Source organism: Aquila chrysaetos, chromosome 2, assembly GCF_900496995.4.
Source record: "Aquila chrysaetos chrysaetos chromosome 2, bAquChr1.4, whole genome shotgun sequence".
Classification (NCBI taxonomy): Eukaryota; Metazoa; Chordata; class Aves; order Accipitriformes; family Accipitridae; genus Aquila; species Aquila chrysaetos.
Window position 1 is genome coordinate 78,023,554 of NC_044005.1, and position 27,758 is coordinate 78,051,311.

At 36.6% G+C, this 27,758-nt stretch overlaps 1 protein-coding gene across 2 annotated transcripts in view; it reads right to left on the reverse strand.

The window, feature by feature from the left end:
* SMAP1 (small ArfGAP 1) overlaps positions 1-27,758 on the reverse strand; it is a 94,333-nt gene that overhangs the window by 22,122 nt on the left and 44,453 nt on the right. Inside the window, exons 5-7 of one of the 2 annotated variants that reach the window (XM_030042983.1) lie at positions 27,237-27,314; positions 23,469-23,549; positions 3,730-3,814 (exon numbers count right to left, since the gene is read on the reverse strand). In XM_030042983.1, coding sequence (XP_029898843.1) covers positions 3,730-3,814; positions 23,469-23,549; positions 27,237-27,314 — 244 coding nt within the window. The remainder of the gene's footprint in view (positions 1-3,729; positions 3,815-23,468; positions 23,550-27,236; positions 27,315-27,758) is intronic. The other variant, XM_030042993.1, reaches the window with a different exon arrangement.

Below are 27,758 nucleotides of genomic sequence, written 5' to 3' on the forward strand. Positions count from 1 at the left end.
GATGATCAGAGGCATGGAACACCTCTGCTATGAGGAAAGGCTGAGAGAGTTGGGGTTGTTCAGCCTGGAGAAGAGAGAAGGTTCCAGGGAGACCTTAGAGCAGCCTGCTAGTACTTAAATAATCCAAAACTGCCTGTGTAATATTCCAAGAAAAGATTCCCACTATCGTACATAGATATCATACAGTTTTTTTACAAGTATTTTAAAAAAAATGTATTTACATCAATCTGGCATAAGTGGAGACATCTACCTTATAAGACAAAACCCCAAAAAGGAGCACAGAGCACAAGGTTAACACCAAAGAGATGAAAATACAGCCCTGCCAATAACTTAAGTGCTGAAGAACTATGGTTTATGCACTGTAACTTTCAAACTGAAAAATGTTTCCTATAATTCTCCTATTAAAAATTAATGTTATAAAAACCCATTATTATTGATTTTAGCATCATTTTTAAGTCTCCACATTTTCAATAGGGCACTCTTTCAGTGTGAACAAGATCCAAATAATTGTAGAGATCACTAAAAAAGCAGCTTCAGTTTTATCCTACAGAAATAGGCTGTGATTTCTCACAGCTTGGGAAGAGAGGGAACAAATTGGGGGTTGCATGGCAAGAACACTAACACTATTGCTTGTGGAGAACATAAGAATATTTAGCTTGTATGTGTCCATTTCCCCACCTTTGTGTGTATGGAGTACTGAACTAAAATCTGCTACTCTGAATCAGAAGGCCAAAAGCCACAAATGTTGTTGGATCATCAAAAAGTGAATATCCAAACAGCATCTCAATAATTAAACCCCCGAACAAGAACTCGAGGGAACCACATGAATCTATTTAAAAAGGCTCAGAAGAAACACAAACATGATAGTATAGTCACTGAGGATATTACGCCTCTTCTACTATTACAAGATTTAAAGATACAATTTGCCTAGGCATATTATCTTGAAAATTTTGCAATTTGTAAAGAAAAACAAAAACCAATTTATTTTTAGAAGATTATCTTGTCTAGCTACAATCATCACTGGGTAAGTCCTATCTCACAGGATGTTTACCTTCCGATGGAGTCACTATTACAAACTCAACTGAGACAAAAAGAGCAATGACCCAGAGGTTAACCCCATACCCAAAGCTAGCACTGAGGCTTACTCAGGAAAATACTTTGCAAGAAGCTGGGCTGTTTTGAAAGCCAAAATTGTTCTAGTATGAATTGTCATCCATTAAAATTACTTTATCTGCTATCACAAGCGATTCTGATCTGCCCTAGTAAAAGCTACTACTGTTCTTCATTTACAGAAATGAAGTCCTAAGAGGATGAATCTTCATTACAAACACGTCCACTCAGTAAGAAGAATGAGCTATGCAATCATACCCATTTTAGTATTGTTTGATATGGCATATAAAACATTTTAATCAGCAGTGTGCTGCCGCAGTGACAAAGGCAAATGGGATTCTGGCTGCACCCGCTGGGGCATTACTAGCAGAGGCAGAGATGTGATCATCCTACTTTACTCAGCGTTGTCCAGCCGCACCTGGAGTCTGTGCCCCATTTTGGTCCCCACAATTCAAGAAAGAGGTGGACAGACTGGAGAGGGTCCGAAGGAGGGCCATGGAGATGGTCAAAGGGCTGGAGAACCTGCCCTGTGAGGAAAGGCTGAAGGAGTCAGGTCTTTTCTCCCTGGAGAAGAGAAGGCTCAGGGGGGACCTCGTCCCGCTATGGCAGTACTTAAAGGGCAGCTACAAAGAGGACAGAGGCGCTCTCTTCACAAGGAGCCACACGGAGAAGACAAGGGGCAACAGGTACAAGTTGTGCCAGGAGAGGTTTCATCTGAACGTAAGAACGAAATTTTTTAGAGTGAGATGAATTACTGGAACGACCTCCCCACGGGTGTGGTAGAGTCCCCATCGTGGGAGGTTTTGAAGATGCTCTTGGACAGGATGCTAGAGAATCTCATCCAGGCTCCCCTCACCACTCTTCTGAGCTGCCTTCCAACCTGGGGTATTCTATGGTTCTATGATATATTGGGTTGAAGTGATCTTTCTTCTAATGCTGTCTGAAGTAGTCTACTGCAGGTATTAATTAAAGGACAACTCTCCAAATGAAATATGCAGGTCTGCTCCCATTGACACATACCTATCTCATTTGCAGCTCAGTGGATTCCAAGTGCTACTAGCTTATTACACTGCCTTTCAATTTGTTATTTAAAAGATCTTTAAACACTCCCTCCTCTAAAATTACGGGGTTTTAACATACAAATTATAAACTTTGCCCTTTGTGTATCTCACTGAAGAAACACAGCTGTTGAACACCAATTAGAATACTTTCTGTTGCATATTACATCCAAAGTTAGCCTATGCAATCTGAGTTCATTATCATATCATAAAACAGTGTTACCAAGATTCTTTTCAAATTATGACTAAAAGGATACAGAAGCCTAGCAATCTCAAAACCACATATTGATTAAATTTTAGTTCTTAATTAGGTTGTTGGTCTGCTAAAGGAAAATAAAGGAGAATCAGCTTTCCATGAAGTCTAAATTACCTTTTTTTTTTTTTTAATAGGCTCATTCTACAGCCATAATCTAACTTCTACTGTGTTAATTAAGATTTGCTTGCGTACGGTACCAGATTACTTGGAATGAGATGTGGACCACAACACATACATAACCGGTACAAAAATAGTATTTTACAGCTACTCTACATCCAGAGGGAAAATAACATGCATTTTGAATGACAGTGTGAATTCTAAACCAGAGAAGACCTTTATTGTTTTGTTGCAAGATTATTTGTACCTTAAACCCAAAAATTAAAAAACAACAAAGCATTTTTCTACAAGTTCAAGTTTTTAGAACAATGACATTTAGAAGACTGATCAGCCTCCTCCAATATCCTGTAAAAATTATGCAGAAATTTAAGAATAACCATTATATTGATATAAATTGAATACTCTTAATATCCACTCACAACTCTTAGAAAATTTTCCTAACACTGATCAACAAAAGGAAATAAAAATAGTTACTGTAATATTTCATTCTTCCAGTTCCATTTTAAGATTCTATCGAATGGAAAAAACACACTTGCGGTAATGGTAGATAAATGAAACACAGACTTTTATGAATATGGCCTTCAACAAGCACAGAAAAAGCACAAAACCACAACAGTATAGCCAGACAGTGCAAATTCAATGATTTGGGTCTAAACCAGTTTATTTACTAGACAAATACACAGTCACCTGCAGTCAGAAAACAAAAAGGTATATTAGATAAAAATGAATGATGGTCACAGTCAGTACACAACACTGAAATGCCCGATGTTTTAAGTTTTACAAGATACTAGTCAGCTGCAGTCAGACAGTTCAGTGTTCCTTTAACTAATATAGGAATTTTGTGATATAAGGTATTTTACGGATATACAATTCAGATGACCTCAGCATTTTCATTAAAAAGCACACTTGTACCATAAACATTGAAATACCACAAGCCCTTTGAAGATCACTTTGATAACTTCCCCTTCCCACAGGAGCTCATTACTCTCCTTAGCAAAACACAAGTATTGATATACCCAGATCCCCATGGCATTTTCCTTTATAGTTTCAAATTCATAGACTCAACCTTATGGTTTTCAAATTCATCCAACTATCAGTAAGCACAGAGAAAATAAAAGTATATCTATTAAAATTTAAAATGACGTTATCTGTGTTTGATTTAAAAACAGGTAATTATGTATTGCTTACCAAGTCCTAAAAGGTCAATAGTGGGTTCCAATGACTTTTTTGGACTTGCTTTAGCTTCTGATTGCTGATCCTCTTTCTTCTGTGGCTTTAAAGGAAAAAAAAAAAACAAACCAAAACACAAGTAACCTTTTTGAAAAAGATGCAGTGCTTAACAAATTCTCATTAAAGATGCTGCTCCAGTATCAGAAGTAAAAGCCCTTTTCTATATTTGTTTACCATAATGAATTTGATTTGTAAGGAAGTAAGCTGCAGTTATGGTCATAAGGGACATGGAACATGACTGTAAAAAATTATCCTTATACCTTCACTGGTATGTAATCAATTTTTAAATAAACTTAAGTTCCAGGATAGGTTAAAAATAAGCTGAAATCTTAAACTGAACCACCATATATCACGCACTAGGCAAAAAGCTCTCTGTAATTTGATTTATCAACTAAATTAATCATCCAAACTATACAGTTCTGCAGCATTAAAGAGAAAAATCTTCAAGTTTTTAAAAGCTTGAATTTAAAAATTAGAAGCAGACTAATGACATTATTTAGCCTTCCTGAAAAGAGCATCTGCAGAACATGCAGACTTTGTAGATGCTAAGCACCAATGGGCACAATCTGCATTCATGATCTTTTCCTTTTTAAACCTGAAGGCAAATAACAGCATTCTTCTCCTTTGGAAAAGGTAGCTCCTAGTCTTTTCTTGCCTAGAGACTTCAAAATGTAAGATCGTATTGACATGAAATTTCATTATGAAAATTATTTCATAAATCTGTTTATAGTTCTTCCCATACCAATATCAGGCTTATCACCTGAATCCATCAAAACATCAATTTTTAAAATGAATACAAACTGGTTTGTAGTAATGACATGACAAATGCGTTCTCTTGCATGCATTTAATATGCATTTGCTCCGTACTTATCACAAAAACATGAAGTGGATTGGTTTATCAATGAGTACAACCTTTAACTGGAACAGATTACCGAATAACGGCGGTAGAGCACTGTAAGGCTGGGCACCGGGCTGACACCAACAGAACCTACTTCGCTCCCACCTTTATCACTCCCATTACATGGCTTTGACAGAGTCACTGAGGCTCCTGAGGTTGCTGAAGTCCTTAAATCTTAGTATTTAGTATTAGGAGAACTTTATAGTTCAACACATGGGTATGAAGTTCTCATTTAGGTAATCCTTTACTTTCCTCTCCTGCAAACTGGGGATAAAGAGTAACGAGCTTGGTGTTTATAAAGACCAGTGAGGAAACTCAAGAGTATTCAAAGATGGCCCAAGTGAACAGAAGCCTACCATCCTACTGACGCTCCTCTTTCATGAGCAAGCCCCCACTGAAAACCTCCAGAAAAGAGCTGCAATGAACTGAACTCCATTTCTGCAGCTACCGGGAACAGGTCACTTCCCACTCAAACTGATCCCTGCTAATGTCTCAGAGAAATACTTGCTTCCTCTTGCCAAAAATCCTTATGTTGACTTTACATACCTTGTTCAAGACCAAAATTGTTTGGAAAACCACCTGCTGGAAAAATATTCCATGGATTCCCTGATTCTGTATTGTATTACAACTTTCATCTTTGAGTATGTGATCTGAAGAATAGCACACTGATTCCAAATGCTACTCAGTATTTCAGAGAAAAAAACTTGTATTTGGTATGAAAAAAAAAAATATGTTTTTTGAAAGTAAATTTTTGCATATCAAGAATTTTTTGAAAGTGACCGTTCAAAATAAAGTTTTCTAGAACTGACCATACCTCAGTAACTGTGCCAAAAAAATTAAATTATTATTATGAACATCAATCAGAATTAACAGTGAGTATTTCAGAACAGAATTTATCAAAAAAATTTGCACTTTTGGTTCTTCTCCAACTCTGTAAGGAACACCACAGGTCACAGAAGCTGTAAAAAGAAGCGTTTCTGACATGTTGCTTGATTTCATGAAACTGACTTTTTTTTTGCTGAAACAGCTTAACAATTCTGAATATAGAACAACAACTTATTTAAACTGAAAAGCAAAACTGTTAGAATTATATTAAATGTGCAAATTTTCATTACTCCAGATTAGATTTATGATAACTACCTAAAAGCACAGGTTTGAAATAAATTAAAGCTTGGCAGAGTTAGTTTAGAATGCAAACTGTTCACAGAAACCAAAACACTTTTGCATACATTAGTAAGAACTAAACAGAGTTCAAATAGCACTCGATTACTTATTACTGCAGGAAATTAATCTCATTACCTAAACTAAAAATTTAAAAATATAGTAGGAATAATCTACTTAAGTCCTCTGCTTTGCCAAATGAACATTTTCAGTAATTATTAAATGCTGATTTCTGTTTCATCACTCTCTAAGAAAGGCAATGAAGACACAAGGTATAAAAATATGAATTTCTATAAAAACAGGATCCTTTAAGATACCCTTTTGCAATATCATTACTATATTTCTTTATCAGCAGTTTCTTTCCCATTTTGCTTCCTTGCCAGTACATAAACTAATAGGCTTTAAGGTTACTTCACAGTTACTTCAAGAAAGACTGCAAAATTATTTTCAAGCTTGTTAGTACAGCAAATATTTCTAGACATTAAGACTGCATTCATTTCCCTGATGGAGATTTTCTCCTTAAAGCACTATTCAGCTCCTTTACAGCTACACAGTTTTCACCAGCATACTAACGTTTGGTCTGAAAAACAAAAAAAAGCTATTAGTCACCTAACAATTTACCAATACTTCATCTGTACAACGGTGGTCACACAAAGCAATATTCAGCAGCTATCTAGAACCAAACCCCTTCCTCTTACCCTTAATTTTACCTGCAATACTAAGTTGTTCCCCCCATTCTCTCACCATAACAAAACCCAATTGCTGGAATTTCCCATCCTCCTGTCTGAGATTTCAAACAATTTTAAAATTCGGTATGCCTTTATTTCTGGTTAAGATGTTTCATGCCACATATGAGGGAGGGCTTTTGTGCAAATTCAGAAGACACTGGTTTGGTGTTTAAGGTCTGCCATGATTCAGAGATGGACAAGGACTTCTCAAAAGCCAACTACACTTAGGCATAAATTAAGCAAGGCGCGCACTAATGGGATGAGTTAGAACAAGAAACTTGCATGCATGCAATTATTGTCAATTTAAGAATACCTAAATAACCCCCTTTTACCATGCTGCTGCTTAAGATAGTCTTGTTCTCTCTTTAGCCCCATGAATCTTGGGCTACCTGCCTGTACTGTGGTCCACTTGAAGAAGGTATAATAGAAAAGCAATGCCTTACTAAAGCATTCTATAGCAGAGATCATGCCATATTTCTGGGTCTGGACCAAAGGACCTCCAGAGGTCCCTTCCAGCCTACATAATTCTGGCATAAACAAGGTGTTGAAACTTTCAGAAAAGAAAAAAAAGGGAAAACACACTGGAGCCACTTGAAAATTTTATTCCAAAACATAAAGAGAAATGTGATGTTTAATTTCTTTTTAGTAGTTTTGCTCCAACAGGACTCATACATAACTAAGCTTTAAGTAGAGAGTGGTCTTTTGAGATGTTAAAGCTAAATATTGCACACAGTAAGCACAGAAGAGTGCAACAGGCAAAAACCTCCATAACAAGGCACTGACATTTCTTAAACTTAATGTTTAATTTAGTGTTGTGCTTTATCTAAAAATTACTGCATTTTGTAGAGGTGCAATATAGCATGACAAATGCTTGGGTATCCTGCTGCACTAGGATTCATCTGTTTCTATTACTAGTCTGCTTGACTCCCACAGCAATTATTTTTAAGTATTGACAGCAGTACTAGATAAACTATTCTTTGTCAAGTCCTTTGGAAAAGGCTGCATAAAAACAGGAGACTAAGCAGCATTAAATAAACTAAAAATAGCATTAAAAATCTGCTAGGAACAAGCCAAGTAGAACAGAACCGGTACATGATTTTGTGCATTCATTTTCAAGCAGAGCCTTCAAGGTTACTGGGGCTACTATTTTTTTTTTTTTTTTTTTTTTTTTTACAACATTCAAGGTTGGCTTAGCAACTTACGTGGTTTTATTAAGTGAAGTACATGGTTATAGCAATTCCTAGATATATTTACTTCGGGTCGTATATTAACAGCTTCTCATTCAAAATCATCTTTATGGTACTAGTACATTCTTCTGAAACACTGTCCTCGCCAACAGCAGAGCATCAGAACACCTGTGATATGCAGCCTTACATTGCCATTTTTCACAGTTGTCACTAATGGCCACTAGACTATTCTTCAAGGTTGTTCTCACGTTGGGAGTACCTGTTGAAAGCAAGCAATGTCCTCTGCCATAAATTATTCTGAGATTACTGAAACCAGTTTATTTGCAAATATCACTGAAAGAAACTGAGGCCAGAACAAGCTTCTAGGGAGTCCTTTCTTTTGCATCCTCCACATGATCAGCTTATTATCTAGCGTGACTTGGGATTTTCTGCCTTAAGAAAAACTGAGCCCCTGTTTTGAAAACAGCCACAATAACCCATTTAAGTCATCCCTTGTTCAGCAGGTATCAGGTACTTCTGCCAACTTAAGGAGGCAAATAAAGAATTAAACTTGCAACCTCTTACAAATATTTGCACCTATAAAGAACATCTCTTCTGTAGAGGAGCAGGGACACACTCATTATTCAGATCCAGTACGAGCATCATAAATTTTTGCAATCACATAAATGATGGGTAACTGGGATACAGTAACCCTTTATTGTTTGGGTTTTTTGGTTTTTTTTTTCCAATGCTGTCCTTTTAACCTTTTACTTAAGTATATTCTTTTGTCACTTCTGAATGACTTCTGTGATTTAAAGTAATTTCCAGTCAATCAGGTTTTGGTGGAAAAGTTACAAAAATTGGTACCAAAGTTTTCAGGTTTATTTTGCTCAAATTCTGACTACATCCTTAAAGATCGAAAAAACATCATTGTAGAAAACTTCCCAATTTACATAAAGTGAGTTTTCCATTCCATCGTGAAAGAGTATCTTTTAATTCAGCAACCTGCATTTAATGTTGCATTACCATTACTGTGCCCCCTCCCTTTATTCTTTTTTTAGTCATTTTGTGCAACAATAAAAGTTATCTGAGCCTTAATTTGAAGAATAGGGTAAGAACACTAGTTTAGGCCAGGGAAAAAAAAAAAAAAAAAAAAAAAAAAAAAAAGAAAGATTTTTTTTGTCCCTACTAGGTCTCAATTTAAAAAACAAAGTTCAGTTTTATACAAACCAATATTACCTTTTATTGAACTCTCACAATGCATTGCTCTCAATATACCACTAGTGACACCATTCTAGTTCAACCTAATTCACGTGAAACACTTTTCTTGAGTTAAATAAAACAAATCAGCAAGTAACAGTGTTAATTACTCTACTGATACATTAAGTTCTAGACTTGATTTTACAGGCTTGTTTTTCTCTCTTACATGTTACTCTAAAGCAAATTATCTAGTAAATAAGGACGTTTCTTTGACAAGGACAAGAGGATTGATATCTGCTTTATACCGTATATTTTGCAAACTAATTGCCTCTATGGGTCTGTTTGGGATGGAGTTAACTTTCTTCACAGCAACAGGTATGGTGCTATGTTTTGGATTTGTGGCTAGAACACTGTTGATAACACATCAGTGTTTGGGCTATTGCTGAGTAGTGCTTGCACAGCATCAAGACTTTTCTTTTTCCCCACTCTGCATCCGCAGCAAGTAGGCTTGGGGGGAATAAGAAGTTGGGAGGAGACATAGCCAGGACAGCTGACCTGAACTGACCAAAGGGATATTCCATGCCATATGATGTTGTGCCCTCTAAACTTCGCCCCATCATCACATGGCATATTGATTTAATACTTTTGATAACTGTATAATTTTAGTTTTGCACAACCGTATTTCTTGTTTTGCTAATTAAAGCAAGCCAACCTCTAAGCACCTCGTTTTAATAAATTCAAGGACTATATATGCACACGCACATACATATACACATAGAGCCAGCAATACTTCTCCACTGTTGGTCCATTTTCTTCATAACCACCTTCTCTTCCCTTTCTCTAGCATTCCATAGATTTTGCCAAGCAGATACAAGCAGCACATTAGTCAAGTGAATCAACCTATACATGGAACCTGCCCTACAAACCACAGTGAATTCCCAAGTTCTGTCTTCCCATTGAAGCTTAGTGTACACAAGCCTCAAAGCCCTGAATTTGAGCATCACAGTTTTGCAGCAGACTCATCCAAAGGTAAACTCCCACTCCCTGGAACAGGCAGCTATGTCTTCTCAGAGACTTAGACAGCAAGTCTGCAGGAGATGGGATTGTGATGAACATTAAGTAACACCTGAAGCGTAAGTGGCATACTGTAGGAAGTCCAGTGTCTCAGTTAGGCATTTCATCAGATTTTGTTCAGCCAGCTATTTTTGGAGATAACCATTAAATGAGTAATTCATTCTGCTTCAGAGAAAAGAAAAATAAGGAAAGCATTGCCAAGTCAACCCTCCTCCTTCCTTTGTACAAAGATTACAGTACAGCACCTATGATGTTGTCTACAAGGGATATGGTTATCTCATGGGCAAGACAAAAAAGAGGGTCAGTACCGCCGTGACTGACAGTCACAGACCTATGACATTCACATACATAACAGGATGCTATGAGTCTGTTGCTGGTGTTACCGATGCTCCCTTTCTGCAGAACAACAGCTTGTCTTTTCCCAACTCTCAGCACAGTGCCCATAGGCATGTCTGGCTACTAGGGGTAGAAGACAGGTAGGGGAAGACAAGAAGAAAGTGGAAAGCTTTACACCAGCTTGCTTGGTTGACAGAACAGACAACGTACATGAGGTCTTCTGATACGTGTTAGACTTTGAAGGAGAAAAAAATAAGAATATTCAGACCTAGCAGCAACTACATTGCTCTGCAATTAACCCACTCTCTGTTTTTAATTACTATTGTAGCAAAATCAGAAAATAATCCAAGTTTGTGAAATGACTAAGGACACTGCCATCCTTTCAGAACATTTTTTTAACATGATCACACACTTCAGAGCCTATGGTCAGTCTAAACTCTGCATTTATGGGCTACTCTTCTGCACATCCCTGTTCACCAGATTACTCTCCTCTGACAGAGGCAGCTGAAGGCATTTTGCACTGGAATTGAGAATGGTGAAACAAATTTGTTTGGTAAAGCCTGGTTCAAAAGTGCCAGCATACAGTGAAAATACTGTGGTTATTTTTCATTGTAAATGAGTGACTTTGGGGAAAAAAGAACAGTGTTAGGTAATTCAAGTTTCCATTTTCTGCTTCTGTTACCTTATGCCAATTAGCTTCATACGTACAAACTTTAAGGGTTTAACAGTACTAAAAGACATATGACACCCAATAGAAATGCAAACCCCCCAAAACACTTTAAAAACAAGCGGAACGTTTGCTGAATTCACTACTACAAGATATTCGTGTAAATAATTTAGCAAGTTTCAGCACCAGCATTTAGGATTAACGTTGACCTTATTCTCATTTACATTACCTGAGAGTATTAGAAAGCATACATGGTGCAAGACGTAAGCCACATGACTAATAGCTCTGAAGTAGAAAAACTCTTCAGTCAGAGCAGTCATAAGTTACTACTGTAAATATCTCTCCTACTCTGAAGCAAGATATCAGTCACTGTCAAAAGTCTGATCCATCAGCTGTCCAGTCCAGTGATCTGCTCCTATTTTCTTTCATACTTTAATATTACACACAAATAATACTTCTCTGCACATTTTCCTCAATTTTCTACTTCAGTGAAAAATTCATATGAATCTAGAATTCAGTCTGTTTCATACACATCTGACTAGCCATGCATTTCTTATTTCTACACTCTACCTTAACTACAAGAAGCTTTATGAAAGCTGAAGATCCATCAAATAATTTAGTGAAAAGCACTTCTAACTTACTTAAAAGCAATTTCCAGTTTACTCACTAGAGCTCATAGACGCTTCTGTGGTTACTGAACAAAAGTCTTCCTTTGCTCTTATTAGGTAGGAATTGTATGCCTTGTGCATAAAGTAATCAGATTCCTTCCCTCTTTATTACCTGCTTCAATAAAACTTGCAAGACAGCATGAACATTTGAGAATTCCCATGTGAGAAAATAATGTTAGTAATTTACTATAAGCTTGCAACGGGTTTGTAGATACAATTTTTCCTGACAGCTCATATACTTCTACTATACAAGTTAGTTTAGTCCGTACCTATTTAAAGCATTACTCACATAGGTATCCTAGAATTTTTAAAGAACATTTTTACAGTTTTCATATCTGACGTAAATAGGTAAAAACTAATGCTTTCATAATATTGAATTTAAATCACGTTAAAAATGAAACGTGTTATTCTGTTACAGGTATCTCCTATAAGATACCCCCATTTTCTTTTCAGAATTGCAACTAAATATGAAGAAACTCAGATATCAGACTAACTCTGCAAAACTTAGGACACTTCTAGCCAGTGATGAACTTCTATTTTGTCTAACTAGCAAAAAAGCCAGAAAACAAGTATACTATATTTAATCGCAAGATGTACTACAGTGGTAGCATTATGAAGTTGTACAGACTGCAGCGACTCTGCAAGCAAACTCTGATGCATTTCTAATCAAGAGGAAAAACTGCATGTCAACCAAGGAAAAAAGCTGCACTCTTATTTATAAAACTAGAATTACCTCAAACAAACACCTAACCCAAGGGAAAAATGTAAGTTTATTATTCAAGAGTCCGTTGTGATTATTCCAATGAATCACCCTCAGACACTGAACTACTCACACTGATGTGGGTAAGCTAATTTAAGCCATTTATACCAAGCAAATCAACAAAACCAAATTGCCTTTTTTTGTTGTTGTTGTTAAATAGGATTCTGTACACATGAAGGTCATTCAGTTGAAACACACTCCCAAAGGAAAGCATTTTTAAGTGGTCCTTGATCTGCACTCCAACTTTAAAAACCTGGGTGTATGGTTTTCATTAGATTTTCACAGTTAGGGCAAGGTTCTTCTACAAGATTACGTAAAATGTGTTATATCTTTAGTCATTTGAACTAAAAACTTCATAGTAGAACTAACAGACAGCTACACCATAATCTTATCCATTAATATGATTTTATCTGGGTCTAGGCTAATATGCTAATAATTTCTATGGAAAGTGGATTAAGACTATTCCTTTGTTATTACTTATTGACCACCCAGTACTATAATTTTAACTGAATTTAAAATATTAGCTCAGATCTCATTTACTTTAGTCAATGTATTCCAAGAAGGCTTAAAACCTTTCATGTCTCATACTTAGCTGAATCAGTTTAGCTCCTTTCTAATGCATCAGACATTCTCAGAGGCCCTTCTACCTTGCTCAAAACAAGGTATGCTACTACAGAAGCATAATTTCCTAAAATGAAGTTGTCTTTCTTTTTATACTTAGTGCTGAGACTACGGCAAAATATCAAAGTTTAAATCTTTCCCTTTAAATTCTTGTATTTCATGTATTAAATCTATACTATAACAACCATATTTGAAATACTAGTTGTATGCATTCATTTTCAAATATATTATGTTCTTAAAGCTGATGAGTTCAGAATAGGGTCTGAAAAAAGAGGGCAAGCTCTTTCTCCTAAGTTTGGAACCTGAAGAAAAGTGTCAAAAGACTGCAAGATGATTGCTAGGTAACAGTCACAACAAGAAGGAGGAACCTGAAGTCGAGCTAGAGATGGCAAGACTGCAGAGAAGGATAGGTAGGCATGCAGTCTGAGTGAAGAGGTATCATAGTTTTCTAGGGATTCTGGGGGCAAGGATTTGAGCAGAGTTTGCCGCATCTCTAAATCTTTGAAATGATTGTGTTTGACCCCAGAAGCCAGGACCTGTTTACAAGGACACAGAAAGCAGAGGGAAAAGCTGTTTATCAACCCTTTTCCTATTTTGTATTATCTTGTCATGGAATTTGATTTAGATAAAACACAAGCATTCTACTTTTAATCTAATAAAACCTGTTTCTTTTACTCTTTTATAATAAGTCATTATGAAGTAGAAAATCTAGACAGATCCATCTTAAAGCTGCAGCTGATCCAGTGCCCCATTACAATATCCATAAATTGGATTAGGGCCAAAGTGTTTTAATGCATCTCAGTTTACAAGCTGTGAAACGCAATAAACATGGTTTTTTATTTTTGTAAGCTGTATTAAATACATCTTCAGTTTAGAACCACATATTATGGTTACATGAACTCAGCTTACATATTTCTACTCCATTTCTATTGACCTCATTAGCCTGGGCAAGATTACAATAATGCAGCTATATTAGTTCCAGTTCCTCGTTAAACTGTTTTCTTTTGTAACTTTTCTTCTAAAAAACCATTTGAGTCATACATAATACAACATCAGCGTACCCAATCAGAACTAAGGGGTATGTATTTATAATTCCTTCTTCATACATCTCCAGACAAGAATGAGCTGTTTCAGGCATGGCAACTGACTGAGCTCATAGTGGAAAAAAACCCTCAATACAAGCATAGCTTTCCATCCCTATTCATGAAGGTATGCTTGCAATCTTTTCCTTAACTATAACAAAAGTGCTTTTTGCTGAAAAACGCTTTTTCCACGAAACTTAACGTCATCCAATATCAAGACCCTACACCCTTAGCCAGTCACCAGCTCAGACCCTGGATCTCTCTAGATGCTGATATCCCGATATCACTGGCTAGTCCAGCATGAAATTTGGTAGCTGTAACACACGTGCGTGAGCACAGTATGGGTGTCTCCAGTAGCTGGTCTTAGACACGCTACCTTTGCAATAGTTGGCTGCTCGGTGCTGGTCTCTGCAGCTGCCAACCCTCAGGTTCCTCAGAGCTGCAGTCTCCTTCCAGTGGCCGACACCAACCTCTTACCCTACTTGTCTGGTAGTCCAACTGAAAGTTTGCTAGTGTTCGCACACAGACGCAGTGGAGACAACGCACTCACGCACAACACGGTTGCAAACAGAATTTGGCAAGAATATAGGGTAGCCTACAGTGATCAAGTGCAGGGCTCAGACAAGCATACTGCCCAGCAACCTGCACATATGTGACTGCCCCTTTTTATCCCCTTCCCCACTGCTTCCTCATGCTTGTTCCACCCCAATCCACCTTGATCCCTCCGTTTCCCTGCTTTCAGTCTGTCACCTAAACATCCCATACTGACCTTCACACAATATTCTCTGCCCTATCCCTGAATTCTTTTCATTCTGCATCCTATAATAAGTCCCATAGCCTAGTATGCAATCACCCCTTACTTGCCTGGGGTTCCTGGGAGAGAATCTCTTTCTTTGACCCACCTCACCACTCTCCTTTGATGGACCTAGGAGAAGCAGATCACTGCGCTCTGTTTTTACTCACTAGGTTACTCCGGTTCTCCGCCCCATTGCCGTTCCTCTGATTCTTGCAATCTTTATGTTTTAGTCACATAGTCCTACAGCATCACACTTAATATTGTTTCATATAAGCTGCCTCTGAATTAGGGCTTTATTTTAATTCATAAATAATTTCATTAATACAGATTTAAACTGGAAGACACTGAAAGTTGCATGACAGTGTTTGGAAGCTTGTTGAAACCTCTTATGGCTTTTTTTTTTTTTTTTTTAACAATTTAAAGCTTAAGCTAATGTTAGAGCTTTTAATATTGTCAGTGGCATCTAAAATTATTTTTTATGGAAAAGAGAGTTACTATCTTTACTGTTAAGTAAGATTTGCACATCTGACAGTGCCTCCCACTACCCCATTGCCCTATCTTGATGGTCACACACTGGAGTGAGATCTCTTCCCTGAGGAGTTTAAGCACGTTCTAGCTTAAGCACAGTAAAATGAAACAGAACACACAAAGACACTTGATTGCTTTGCTCATGCTCCAATACTTGCATTATTTCAGGAAAACAAAGGAAGCCTATTATTCAAAACAAGATAAGATTATTATTTTGAGTGACATTATTTAAATTAAATGTCTTTTTCCTGTTATCAACTTCATCTCATCCAACCCTTACCCTTCTTTACATTCAGTTCTATGTTATCAGTACCACTTCTGTAAAAATGTCATGCTTTTTGTTCTTGCACATTTGATTGATTGTACACAATCTCCTAACTAGTACTATAATTTTTATAAAACTTTTTAGATAAGATTGTATATTTGCACTTTCAATCATGCATGCTGTGGTTTCAAATGTCTCAGAATGAGTACGTCTTGGTCATATAGATGTTTTTATCTAAAGATAGCATCCATCCATGAATAAGGCTGATTTAGTTCACACTTATTTAAATGTACCCACTTTTTTTTTGTCCAATATACACATAAGCATATGTAGATGTTGCTTTCCTAATTGTCTCAAAGTCACCAGGAAAAAGGGTGAAGCTTATCACAAGCATGCAGGAAAAACCTGAAAATGCTATCTGTTAATATATATTATCAACTGAAAACCCAGGGAAGTTTTAGGTTTTGACCCTGCGTGGAGCAAAAATATGACTGAGGATCAATCAGAACTAAACACAAACAATACCTTTTTGTTAAAAATAGTTTGGCAAGTTAAACAAAGGCCAATTTAACCAAAGCAGCCCAAACCCAAGCTTGTTCTCATAGTTTTAAGATTTCATTTCTATAGAATTAAAAAACAAAAACAAAAAACCCCCCAACATTAAAATACTGTTCTGCTGCAAACCAGAGTTGAGAGGATCAAGCTGATGCAGAGAACACACACTGGGCTGAGGAAAAAACACGTGATACCCTTCCCGTAGGTTGACTCCTTTTCCAACACTAAAAAGACAAATACCCTTCTTCCCATCTGACAGAAAAAGGGTTTTCTTTCAATTGCTTCTACCTGCAATATCTATTTCTTAATTTCTTTGTCTACGACTCCCAATACGTAATAAGAGCCATGACAGATTAATTCCATTAAGTAAGACTATTTTTCAAGGCAGTCCTCAAACATAAGGAGTCCTTTGTTGCCTGCAAAAGGAATGAATCGCAGTTTCGGGAAGAATCTAATTTGATTTGCCTTTCTTCAGATTAGCATTAGAAGCAACCAGAGAACCCAAAATAATCTGATCTTTTCCGTAAGACTGAAAAGGTATGATTAGAAATGTAAAACCAGGCTGGGACAGGTCCATAAAAAGCAGACTGAGAGAACAAGAAGCCGTAGAACCCTTCACCCTCTGTGGGGGTAGAAGGCAGGGAAACAGGTTGTCCTACATCTTACCACATACTCCTAAATCCTGAGCATTAACCCATATCTACTTAGTCTGAATTTGTGAAAACAAGGACTGAGAATATAACACTGTATTCAACCAGAGGGCAAAACAGGTTTCTATTTTTCTGTTCCTGTGATAAACACTTGATTGCTTATATATTATAATTTAAATTTATATTACATTTTATATAAAAATATAAAGAAGAAAATTAAAAATGAAATCACTCAGAAAGGCAAATAATGTTCAGAAGTCTAGGGAAGCATATTATCAACAACTATTCAAATGATATATAACCAATATGGTATCAAAAATAAAGAAAACATTTCAAATATTTATAATGCAATTCTGTATTTAAATTATCAATCGGGTCAATATTTGTGAGTCAAGTTATTCCTGCAACTTAAAAGTAAACACCTAAATATATCACTTCCACCAAACCGGTATTTAAGTGGACACCAAAAACGTTGCGGGCTTTCATTCTTCCACGCATTCTCACGATGCTACTCAGTTTTAAAGAAGCGAAGAACACTAGAGCACTATTTGCTCCAACTCATTTCTCCTTGTACAAAATGGTTAGGAAGATAATTTGGAATACTTTGGGTAAGTAAAAAACATCCCCAGAGAACTAATTGGGACTAATAGTTCCTCTTGTCTCACTTGCCCAGACAGGTTGATTTTTGTGGGGGATTTAGCTGTCTTTGGGGCAAACAAACAAACGCCCTAATAGGCTACATTAAGTTCTTCCTATTTGGTTAAATGAGTATTTGGACACATTGTTTCTCCTATATGAAGGGAGAAAGCTGCTAATATGATTTGCCCTCACCTGTATTTGGGGGGTTCTCTAGCACTTTTTAAATGCAAACAAACTTACGCCAATACCTCCGTAATGCAGGCTATCTGGTGCTGGTTGGTACCAGGTGAGTGAGAGGCAGCAGTTCGCTTTTATTGCTGAGTTTAAGCTGGCAATTCAGTCTCCAGTTTGGGGGAAAACAACAGCATTTGATATACTACCATTGAAAGATAACCTCTAACTGACCCATTCTTGTCACTTAAATCAACTCTACAGAGAAAAAAGAGCCAATTTCAAACTCAAAATGCAATATAATAAAACAAACTAAACTTACGGTGTCAAATAGTACTCCAGTTAATCAAGTTTAACTGCTGCGATCCTTCAGAAACATTCATCATCATGATATGTTCAGCAGAATGAAAAAAAGTCTTAACTTTGAATGTCAATATTAGTTTGCAAAAGCACAAGTAGTTTGTGAAGAAAAAAATAGTTTGTTCTTTACATCCTAACCATTTAAACTTTACTGTCCCAATACAACACAATCTGTCTTAAAAGGGCTTACTTTCAATAAATTAGATGCAGTTTCACAATAACTACGGCCCTCAATATGCAGTATTTTACAGTGAAACCATCACAATGCTTTCATGAAAGTCTTCAACTGATGCAAAACCTCTAAAATAAACACCACAGAAAGCGACACAGTGCTAAATCCAAGCACTATCAAAGCATTCAGTGCCATAGACTTAGCTGAACTTTACCATTTTGGATATCAGAAATACCTGTCAAGTTTTCCAGGGACAGTTTTCCAAAACAATTCTGGCTTAATTCTGGATTGCTAGCACTGAAGCACGTCAAGATTTTCTTTATTTAAAAATTAAAACTATATAAAAAAGTTGAACCCTACAAAAATCTGAAAATTTTAGGCATATGAATTCTCTCCTCCTTTACTTTTGGAGCGTTCAAAGCCTCAATAGGTCATACCTAGTTCTGCCTTTTTTAATCTGAATTTGTACTGCAGATGGACATAAAAAAAAGTATGTTTTGGGAAAAAAAAAAAAAAAAAACAAACAACCCAAACCAGAATTGTCCTAGTTGCTCTGAAATTCAAGAAGTCTCATTCATACAACTCAGTCCAAGTTCTCTGTTCTAAATCAAATATTGTGCAATGGAGGTACTTTACTAAATGAAGTACTTAATGCAACCCACTTTTATTAGCAGTCTTGCCAAATGCATGAAGAGTTTCCTGTCCATTCCGTAAAGAGCATACCATCTGATCGCCTGCACACAGTCTTCCTCACTCCATTCTTTGCAGCTCTAATGGCCTCGTTTATCCTTGGGGCACCCGAACTCCACAGCTCGCACGCCGGCCATTTCCCTTCTAGTCCTGATCCTCCAGCCCAGATGACGGGACTGCATCCCATCTCCTTCCCTTCTGTGCTCTCCTTCAGGGAAAAACAGGGACGAGGTGGATGGAGCGCACACAGCCCCTGCTCCAACATGCTGCGTGAAGCAGCAGCACGGAGCTGACCTAAAGTGCTCCTCTGTGCTACGAGCAGAAACTCTACCTAAAATGGCTGCACAGCTTAAATTTTAATTCAGAAAACTACTACGAGGCTTCAGTAACTCCCTCACACACCAGCAGAATAAGTAGGCTACATACTCTTTTTGAAGTCACCAAATGACTGTAAATTGAGCACACTCAATTACCAAAGGATGAACAAAAATCCTACTCGGTAGGCATACTAGAAATGAAAAGGAGTTCAGTGTTTTACTCTGTTCCCAAATGGAGAACTTGTTCAGCCAGCTTAGGCAGAAAAGAAAGAAAAAAAACAGAAAATCATGGCTGATTTGGGAAATTTCACCAACTTCAGCTCTGCAAAGGAGAAATTAATAAGAAGGAAAAGCTTGTCAGCAGCTGATGAAAGGGTGGGCAGGATGATGAAGTATAAAAAACAGCTATTAAAAGCCTAGCTGGTTCTTCTCACCTACAAATTAAAAATTTTATGTGTTACCATCAACAAAACAGGTAAGATTGGTGGTCAAACTACCAACCTTCTTCCCTTCCCACTACTGAAATGGGCTTTTAAAGTATCGGATTCATTTTTTTAGCCAATTTAGATTCTCTTAGTCTTAATTGGGTATACAGAACATCTAAAAATTGCTTTCATTGCATGACAGTCTGCCTTGTGCTATTATTCTTGCTATTGGCTCATAAGAACGCTTAAGAAGCATGCAATCAGCTCAGTTTGATTATTTATTCTTGCAATTCAACACATTTTACATTGCTAAAATTGGCATTTCTGTTGCTTGCAAACAAGCTGGGCTTTGACTGGACATCTTAGCTCCAAGTACCTGGCCCCAGTTTCCATGTCATGAAGAACTGTATAATAACTGTTCCAGCACTTTTCTTGCAGTTTGTGTTTTTTTTCCTCCAAAGTAACTGTAAGGATAAGGTTATTTTAAGCATGAGCACTAAGGAAACTTGAGGTCTGTAATTGTAGAAATGGCACAGGGAGAGGGGGAGGAAGGACCCTGGGTAGGTTATCCAAGTTTCTCAACTTTCTTCAATTAGACTGAAAAAAACATTAGAGCTGCCAGTAGTTTTGCCATGTCACTTATTTTATGAAAGAATACTGCAGATCTGATGTGGTACATCACACTGTTGGCTGCTTCCAATAAAACACTAATCACTGGACTAGACTCAGTCTGTAGCTGACATAGTAAAATCTTGTTATATTAAAAATTACCCAGTAATTTTGTCACAGAAAGTGGAACAGCCCAGAAAAACAGAGTTAAACAAGTATCCTTGCTACTCACTGTTCTGCAGTAGACCTCTCTGATCTTGAGGAAATTCTACTCTACATCTGAAATCACCGTCTCCAACTCGAACGTTCATAAAAAGCATTTCCCATGAAACCCGCTTTAAGGACATGATGATTCTTACTGAAAAGCAATTTCAGTAAGAAATCCCACTATTGTTAAATCAGTTAAAAGGTGATTTTCTGTTCTTTTTACTTATAAAAGCATGCTAATCAACAAAGTATCTTTTATGCCATAATTACCTGACACATTAATGCAATATTGGAATAACACAGTTTACTAAATCAATGCTACAAGCTTTCAGCAATATTAGAAAATGCAACAGAAATCATGCTAGACATTCAGCTTGTTAAAGGCTAAAGATCAGTTAGTCACCGGAGAAAGGCTGTTACACAGATATAGGAACAGATTAGTCAGTTCTATGAAGCAGAGATCAGAACATGAGAACTGAATGTGAACATTTTAATTTTTTAGGATGCATGTTCTTGTTTTAAGAGTTAAAAAACTTAATATAAGATATAAAAATGACAACACTAGAAACCTAAGACTTGTAGGGAGTACACGACACTTGTAAAGAGATCTGAAGTTCTCTATAGCTTCATTTTCAACTTTTTACTAATTTAAAGCCTGTCATTTTTTCCATCTTTACTGACTCCATCTACTCTACAGGATGGCTAAAACACTGCTTGAATTACCTTAATCAAGAGAAGTCTCAAAATTGTAGCAGAACTGCCAATAGCTTGGTCATGTATTTTTAATTCATTAGCTTCCCAAGCCCGGCATGTCTAGACTGGAGATATACCATGCCTGCAATAAAGGCAACCAGTGACTTCACATATGAAGTCTCCAAAGAATTCTCATATTCTGTTTCCTTCTCCAGAAAGCTGAGAACAGGGATAAAGAGCCATCTACTGCTTGATGTAGTTGCTTAAACCACGATACTACGGTCAAGATGCCAGCATTCCCCTACTGATTCAACATACAATATTTAAAATATCCTATAGACAGTCTCTAACCGGATGTGAAGTATATCATTATTAGTCAAACTAAGAAGAATATTAATGTTTATCAGCTCCCTGAAGCAGAATCACATCACAAAAGCAGCAATGTTTTATTACATACATAAAAATAAAATCTTTTGGTCCTCTATCTCACCAGCACTTTGCAATAAAAATGCGAGCATTTGATATAGGTCTCTTTCCTTTGGATTCTAGAAAGTGACTGCGATTTAAAAATATGTAAAGTTTACAGGCTGTGCCTAAAAATAGTTCATTTTGAATGATCTTTAAAAGCCTTGAAAAGCCTGAGCTTAAAGAATCTCTTAAATTAAAAAGATGACACATAGATGAGTTCCATTTGAGCAATCAGTGCTGACACATTAATAATGAAATAAAATACGCTGCAGTATTTCAAACATTTTGCAGCTGTTACAACAGCACTATTATTTAATGCAGATATATTTACCAAATTCCACATTTTGTAGTACAAGCATTTAAAATCAAAATACTTCTTTTTACTTGCTTAATCATTAACTGGTAATCTAATGACATTTCAAATGTAAATCTAATCAGTGGCATTTGAATTGGTTTTTATTTCAAGTATTAGGGTAGTCCCTCAGCTGTAACTATGAATTGTCATCTTTTCTCATCACCTAACCAAGTATTCCCAGCCATGTGACAAGGTTCAGGCATCCTTGCAAAGGGAAACCCTCTCTCCCCCAGACCAAAACTAGACCTTTGGGCTTTAGAAAGTTAAGACTTCCAAACCGCAGCAATGTTTTTAGCCTTTATAACTAAAGTACATTGTTCTAAGGACCAGAATAAAACATTTGACTGGATGCCCTTGTAAAACTTCAATTATCAACAATTTTAATATTTTTATTGTCATCCATACATATGCTTTAACCTCCTACCATATGAATAAGGATATCCTCTTCCAGTAGCTCAGTGAAGCTACACAAATTGTCATAACAAAGTTTGCTTCTGCGCTAATTTATTCCAAAACTGCTTTCCAATTTCAGAAGAAAGACATTTGGTTTGGGGAGGCGCTTTTTTTCCCTCCATGTGTGCACATCTATTTGTATCTTGTTTTATTATGCAAAATAAACAACTTCTATTTGAAAACTGAACTAGAAATACATCTGCAATCATAATGTATGAATACACAACATTTTTCATAATTGTAACACAGCACTATTGGGGAACAAACTGACAGATGGAGACTCCAATGCGTTCTGTGGACTACACTGCAGATCAGAACATACTAATGGATTCACATCATCTGAGAGAGGACATCTGTCTTAGAAGGAATTATTGCATTTAGTACTTAAATTACCCATTCAATTTTTGTTTAATATTAACTCTATACAGAAGTGTCCGTGATTTAATTGTACCTATGTTGCTAAGGCTGCTCATTATGCTTTAATATTGCTGCATAAGGAAGAACCTTAACTGGTTTGTCTATCACGTTTTGTGACATAATCTGGTTGAATATTTCCAAGTTAGCTATACTAGAGTTATTAATTCAATTCTATAAATTATACACTTAGGTTTAAAATGGATTCATTTATGAAAGACAGTATTAAGTGACCATACAGTGCTCAATAAAGTTGAAAATTTTCTGTGCGAGAATAGCAATGGTACACCTTAAAACCCTTAATTATCTGAGCTTAAATCTTAACGAATCTGAACTCACTTTCCTCTTCCCCCAAACACATTCCTCATCATACAGTCAACCAACCTCTGTATGCAAGCAACAGCACAAGTAAACCATTCATGTGGATTATCCGGATTACTATGCATACACACACATGTGTATATATATACACACATAGACAAACACACACATTTTTTTGGTTTTTTCAAATCTTTGTGCATATAAATACCATAATTTTTAAATAACTGGAAAAAATAAATTGTTCTTACCTTTTCAACTGCTAATTGTTTTGATGGTTTTTCTGATTCTCTCTCTCTCTTTTTCTCTTCTTTCTTTTTTTCTTTTTCCTTCTGAAAAAAAAAAAAGGCATTTTGCTAGTACTCAATAACAATGCATTTGCAAATATACTGAATGTCCACAGTCATATAGAATATAAACAGAGATCTTCAGTTACTCCCTTTCAATTCAGAGTTTATGCTTCTATCTGCTCTGCTTCCAGAAGTGACTCATTTCGCTCAAATAGTGCTATGAAAAATATTGCAACTCTGAGAATTCAAGAAATTCACTATTTCGCCCGCTCATCTGCATTTCCTCTTATAAGCAGAAGGAAAAAAGAACCGGTGTTGCTTGTCCTAAGTTAAGCAGATCTGAAAAGAAAAAACCATCTACAAGTACTCCATTAACTCTGATAACCACTGTTGTTAGAACACACGTCAGTCTCTTTGACCAAAGAACTATAGTAAGGTAATTTGCATGCAGCTTTCTGCAGAGAGTTACTAATTTTTAAAAGCTAATCTAGTAGTCTTAAAAAAAAAATACTGAATGTAAAATGTTGACTTGGGCCATGTGACAGACCCACTGAGTCATAAGACATTAAGTTGCTCCAGAAAGAGAAAACATAAGAGATCCATTAACTTTGAATGCATTATAATGACACTACAGAAGTTTTTTCATTTTAGTTTTGAATGAATAAATGGGGCAATATTTCAGACCCAGTCTCACTGAAGAAAAGCATAAAATATTCCTTAAGGCATCATAACATACAGAAGATACAGACTTTTTAGGCCAGCAATTGCTTTGACACAGTGTTAATAGTGATTTTTAGATCCAGTAATCTGCCTGCATTTACCTTGTACAACTACAGTATAGTACTAGTGAGTATACTTGAACATTAAATGGATGGAACAAGAGTTTACCATCTGTAAAAAAGGAATGAGACAGTAGCTCCTAAATGTTCTTTCAGTCATTAGACTTGGATCCCTTTGTTCCACAAGACACTATTAGCAAGTTTCCCAATATTAGGAGGAAGGTTGAGAGGTTAGACTGAGAGGTTAGATAACTGTCCATGCAGCTCCAGTATTAAAAATAAAACAGCTTACTAGGCTATAGGTTTCTGTCAATAAGGATTGTTTTTTTTTTCTTTTTAATATCCAATATATGTGATTTTTAAATCTGTGTAACATGACATTTGGTTAAAATAGTTCTAATACTAAGATGAAGGTTTTTCTCGGGAGGGTGGGGGGGAGGGAGACGGGGACGACTGGGCATGGGGGGACCCAAGTAACACATTCTTCACAACCTTAAATAATCAATTTTCAAAACTTTCACCATATTTACCAGATGGATTGGGGTTAGTCAACTGAAGTTACTCAAGTCCCAGCTAACCCCTGTGAATTATTTCATCAGGCATTCACCTGAACACTCAGGTCCTGGAAAGTGAGACTATCACACCAAGCACCTGCTTAAATGTGGGTGCCACTCAAGCAACAGAAAACAACGACCACAGTCGTTGCAACTGCAGTAAAGGGGAATTTGGAATGTCTGTTTTGAAGAAAAGAAACAGAGACCAACTTAGATTTAAGTGAACACTAAGAACACAAAAATAAGCACAGTAGTCCAAACCAGAGGTCCAGCCAACACTGTATCTCACCTGTGGCAACGCCAGGTGTTCAAGAAAAAGTTTGTACGACTGGGACAAGTATAGAGCAGTGTTTTATTTTGAGGCCATCGTAATAACCTGAGACTTGCAAGCTTACTGAACTAAGATTACAAATGCATAGCCGTGCCTTTCAAGTGAAGCTTAGCCTTTCTTCCATTACTGTGTCACAGCTCCTAGTACCAGCCTGCATTCTAAAGACTCCCCAAATCCTGTGACCTTAATCATGTACTGCACACAAATACACTGTCAGAGCAGTAACTTTTCCAAAAGCCTTTCATTCCCTGTCCCTGCTCCCCACTCCAACCTTCCCAAGTTGAATAATTCAAATAAACCTAATCTCTTCTCCTGTGGAAGCTTTTCTACATCTTAGACAACTGCGATTTGTTTCCTCTCCTCCTGGGAAAGGCAGTTGGAAGTAGCATAACAGTACACCTACTTTTCAAACACAGTACCGTAAGTTTACTGAACATTTTTAAGTGAAAGCAGAGTTCAAGTTTTTGCATATGATCATCTTCAGGATGTCCGGATTTCCAGTTTGACTTCAACATTTTTTTAAAATATGTTTTGTTAGAGAAACCTCGCTTCTAGAGAAAAACGTATCTGGCAACTTTTATTCTTCAGGACTTCAAGAATGAGGAGGGCTTGCAGTAAGTTTCATATGGCAAACACTCCATACAGGTGACCAAATATAAATAAATGCCTCTCACTGCCCTTAACAAATCCCTGGCAGCCTCACAGTGAATATACGAAGACTTAAAATAAACTGTTCACAGGTGTTTCTGCCTCCACACCTCACAAAGCCTACAGGAACTCTCTTGATTCCCAGAGACTTTATTTTCATTCACTTCATTTTCACTGTGGACTTGCAAACCCACAAGTCCTTCATCTTCACACTTCACAATTTCAATATGCAAGCTTTCTGCTTCAGCTCCATTAGATAAAAATGAATTCAGACTAAATAAAAACATTTCTTAGATACTGTATTCATGCCAGAACTTCAACTCAAGTGTTTCATTACTTGCAAAAGCAGTCAAAAAAGCACTATGAAGATAATAAAATTAAATTGGGTTTATACTGGTCTTAAATTCTAAGGAAAAATTATTCAGTTTTTTTTCCCAAAGATTCATTTCAAACAACATGGCATACCGGTTACACAGAGGAACTTTCAAATTTGAATGCATCAAGAGAGGCAGGTAAGAAAGGAAAGGCGAGTTTCATTGTAAGTGGCTGCGGCTATTCCTGGTACAACTTAAAAAACACGTCAAATTCACCAAGGCCTGTGGTCCAGTCCATGACACTGTCATATTAATTTTAATTAATGTTTAAATAATTTATAACATCTGTCCACATTTTCTGTATTTAGAAGAAAAAATATGATTTATGTTTAGATCGTAAGTTATTTCATATACTGTATACAGTCTCAATTTAGAGTTGAGTACCCAAAAGAGCCTAACATTGAGCATTCACATTCTAAAAAAACATATTTCATTATTGTTGCAAATTGTGACATTTACTGAAAGTTCATACAAACGATGCCTCATCTACTATTTGTTTGTGTGTTAAGTTTTTCAAAGGCCCTTCTAAACAGTAAATGTAACATCAGCACATACACATATATCCCAGCTAGAAGGATATTAAACCCAGTATGAATTAACAGAAGTGTCACCAAATTAATTCTATATTTATCAGCAAGGAGATTGAACTAAATGGCTGGAACAGTACTGGTAATTTAGATTCTGAAACAAGCAAGTAGTATTAAAAAAGATACCAAAAATTATTCCTGAGTAGACAGGACAATGTCACTCATGCCCATTAGCTGGGAATGAAATGGTGTTTGCACAGTTTTGTGACACTAAACCAGAGCAGAACCAGAATTCTGACATATAAACACCAAGGGGTAACAATCACGCATATGCTTTATCCTGCTGTATTGGTTCTTTTCACTTATCTAGTCCAGGAAGCAGGGAGAGAAGCATTTTAAATGCCTGAAGGATTACCATTCAAATTCTCTAGTTAACTCAGTGAAATTACTCTATACAAATGTAAACATTTGTGCAAAGCAGCAACCTGACAAGAGTTACACCCAAAAACAATATACCTCTGCTTTGCTCTTCTCAGCAGCAGCTTGCAGAGAAGGAGAGGATGCCAAAGGCTGAGCAGCATCAGAAGAGGATATCTGTACAAAACAGAGGAAAGAAATGAGAAAGAAAATAAGCAAGAACAGCTGGGAAGGGAGGGGGCAGAGGCAGCTGAGAGACATGATTTTCATTCTTTTTTTCAATAATTTTGGAGGTGGGGGAAAAAAAACACAACATAGAAGAAACAAAAAGAGGAGACAAAGTATTTCTTTTTTTTCCTTTGCTTTTTATCAGTATGATTTTTAAAGGAAATCTGTCAGGTAGGAATAAGGGACTTATAATGAAATTCACTAGAATAGAATATAAGAAAATGAACCTAGATAAGATCATATCACAGGCCTAAGAAAAATAATTAGGTTTCATCCATTGTTCAATTTTATCCCATGTGACTATTGAAATATTAATGTCCTGAAGCACGAAGGCACACTGTCCCAGAGGAGGGGGAGAGAAGAGAGTGCCTTTGTTCTTGCTCACTGTAACAG